The sequence below is a fragment of the Lipotes vexillifer genome, unplaced genomic scaffold (assembly GCF_000442215.2).
Source record: "Lipotes vexillifer unplaced genomic scaffold, Lipotes_vexillifer_v1.1 scaffold33, whole genome shotgun sequence".
Taxonomy (NCBI): Eukaryota; Metazoa; Chordata; class Mammalia; order Artiodactyla; family Lipotidae; genus Lipotes; species Lipotes vexillifer.
In genome coordinates, this window is record NW_006791315.1 from 1017986 (window position 1) to 1020495 (window position 2510).

Below are 2510 nucleotides of genomic sequence, written 5' to 3' on the forward strand. Positions count from 1 at the left end.
AATGAGATGACGGAAGTTAGCCCTCTGGGTAGGTGAATGGAGAAGGAGGAGAAAGAATTATTCCACAATCATAGTGAAGCAAGCGATTTTTAGAATCCTGCCTTGTCATTGAAGTGACTTACTGAAGTCCTATTAAGTTATCAAAACTCTCTTTCTTCACTTTGTGCACTGGGATGCTGGAAGCACTGAGACACAAGGAAGAGTCCAAAAGATGAAACACTTGGAGATCACAGATCTAAAGAAAATGCCAAGGTGTCAGGTCCAAAATACTGTGCTTCAAGTGTTGGCATGTTTGAGGACGTTTTTTTAAAGACATCTGCTATTCCAGGACATATGACTCCTATTCCTGGCCGAGCAGGTACACAGGGTCTCCCACTTGGATGGTCCCTGGGTTTTCCAGACCAAAATACTGTCCGAAGAGAGGTGATTTTCCATATAACTTTCGTTCAGAAGGGTCACACAGGCGATAACTGCAACAGGAGACAGAACACAATAAGTCACAGCCAACCAGAAACAAGAGCTCAAACAGCATGCGATTTCTTCTCAGCTGAAGGATCTACCCACAAAGGCCAGCGGGTTGCCCAGCTCCAGCGAGCACTGTTCCCACCCCGACTTATAGAACCGTGCCTCCTGGGGTTGTACAGTAAACTGCCCACCCAATGCACAAACTACCAAAGCATAACCAATGGCCATATTCCCACCTCTTTTCTCCTCGGAATGTTCCCATTTTCAGCATTAAGAGATTAGGGACTCGAGATGCTCAGACATGCTTTATCGCCTCCCTTTTTCCTTGGCATCTCTCCATGTCTATCATCCTACCAGTCCATCAAGCTCAGAGCTCTGAGTCATCCTTTATACCTTTTCCCTCACTTTCCACAACTTGTCCATAGCTGCCACGTCCTGAGGTTCTTCCTGTACCACATCTTTTGAATTTGCTCACTTTTTCTCCCACTGTCATAATCTCCCTTCAGGCATCCTCAGATCACTATAATACCTTCTTTTTTTTTTTTTTTTTTTTTTTTTCCGCCACACCGCACAGCATGTGGGATCTTAGTTCCCCGACCAGGGATCAAACCTGGGAAGTCCCTATAATAACTTCTTAACCAACCAATCTTCCTTATTCTCCCCTCTTCCATTTTCAATTCACTCTTAACACTACCCTACGTTACTTTCTTAATTTTGCTCTGGTCTTATCACTCCCAGGCTCAGAAACTTTCAATGGATCCCCAGTGCCTAAGGAATAACATTCCAAGTCTTCAGCCTGGCATGCAAGGCTCTTGACCTGGCCCCAGCCAGCTTTTCCAAAACCTGTCACCCTCTGCCCTTTCTGTGCACTTCCTCAGTGCTCTGTTGGATTCCTCAATGTCCTTTCACCTTGCTTTGCATTTTCCTGGCTCGGGGGCTCCTCTGTGGGATCCCCTCCCTCCATTAGCCAAGCATTAGAATTCTACCTTTTCTTCAAGGTCCAAATCAAATGCCACCTCCCCTAGGAAGGAAGCCCAGGGTCCCCCAGCCAGGAGTGGTTTCCCCATCCTCAATTTTCTCTGCTTGCCCCTTGCCACTCACATGCCGTGTCCTGCAGTGTCAGGGCATGTGTCTACCTGTTCTACTGCACAAGACAGAGAGTCCGTAGAGAGCAGGGAACGTGACTAACTACCTCCCTTGTATGACTCACACCCAGTGGTGGGCACTGTATGTCACTGGTGACCCACAATCATTTGCTGAACAGATGAGTGTGTTGATGAGTAAAATCCTCTGTTAGAAATAGTATCACATCTTTGTCGGCCAGAAAACCCAAGAACCCCCAGGAAGAGTGTTCCTGAGATGCGTGTGAATGACATGGCAAGATTTTCCCTCACCCCACCTCCACCAGGAGAATGTTTTCCTTCTGTTTCTCATTTACGCTAACTCCATTTTTTTTTAAACATCTTTATTGGAGTATAATTGCTTTACAATGGTGTGTCAGTTTCTGCTTTATAACAAAGGCTAACTCCAATTTTACATCACTTTTATATTTAAAACATTGTGATGGAAAGCATTTTTTTTCATTCTACTGTGCTTTGAGAAAAAAAAAAACTATTGCAACGAATCAGTCCTACTTTTGTTCTTCAAATCAGAAGGGGCTAATGAGAAAAAATGGAGAGGGTCAGATCTAGAGCTTCTTTCTGCAGACCCTCAGCTCCTCCCCAGCTGCAGGCACCATGTTGGTTTCGCTCATTGCTATATGCCTACAGCCTGGTACAGCACCTGGTACGTTGTAGCCACTCCAAAGAAGGTTGGATGAACAAATGGAGAAATCAACAAATGGATGGGGGGCTTCCCTGGTGGCGCAGTGGTTGAGAGTCCGCCTGCCGATGCAGGGGACACGGGTTCGTGCCCCGGTCTGGGAGGATCCCACGTGCCGTGGAGCAGCTGGGCCCGTGAGCCATGGCCGCTGGGCCTGCGCATCCGGAGCCTGTTGCTCCGCAACGGGAGAGGCCACAACAGTGAGAGACCCGCGTACCGCAAAA

The 2510-nt window shown here is 47.1% G+C and overlaps 1 protein-coding gene across 1 annotated transcript in view; it reads right to left on the bottom strand.

Moving 5' to 3' along the window:
* Window positions 1–340: 340 nt before the first annotated feature.
* The window catches only part of MTARC1 (mitochondrial amidoxime reducing component 1), a 21649-nt gene continuing 19479 nt past the window's right edge, over window positions 341–2510 (bottom strand). The window contains exon 7 of the mRNA XM_007464320.1: window positions 341–470. Coding sequence (XP_007464382.1) covers window positions 341–470 — 130 coding nt within the window. The remainder of the gene's footprint in view (window positions 471–2510) is intronic.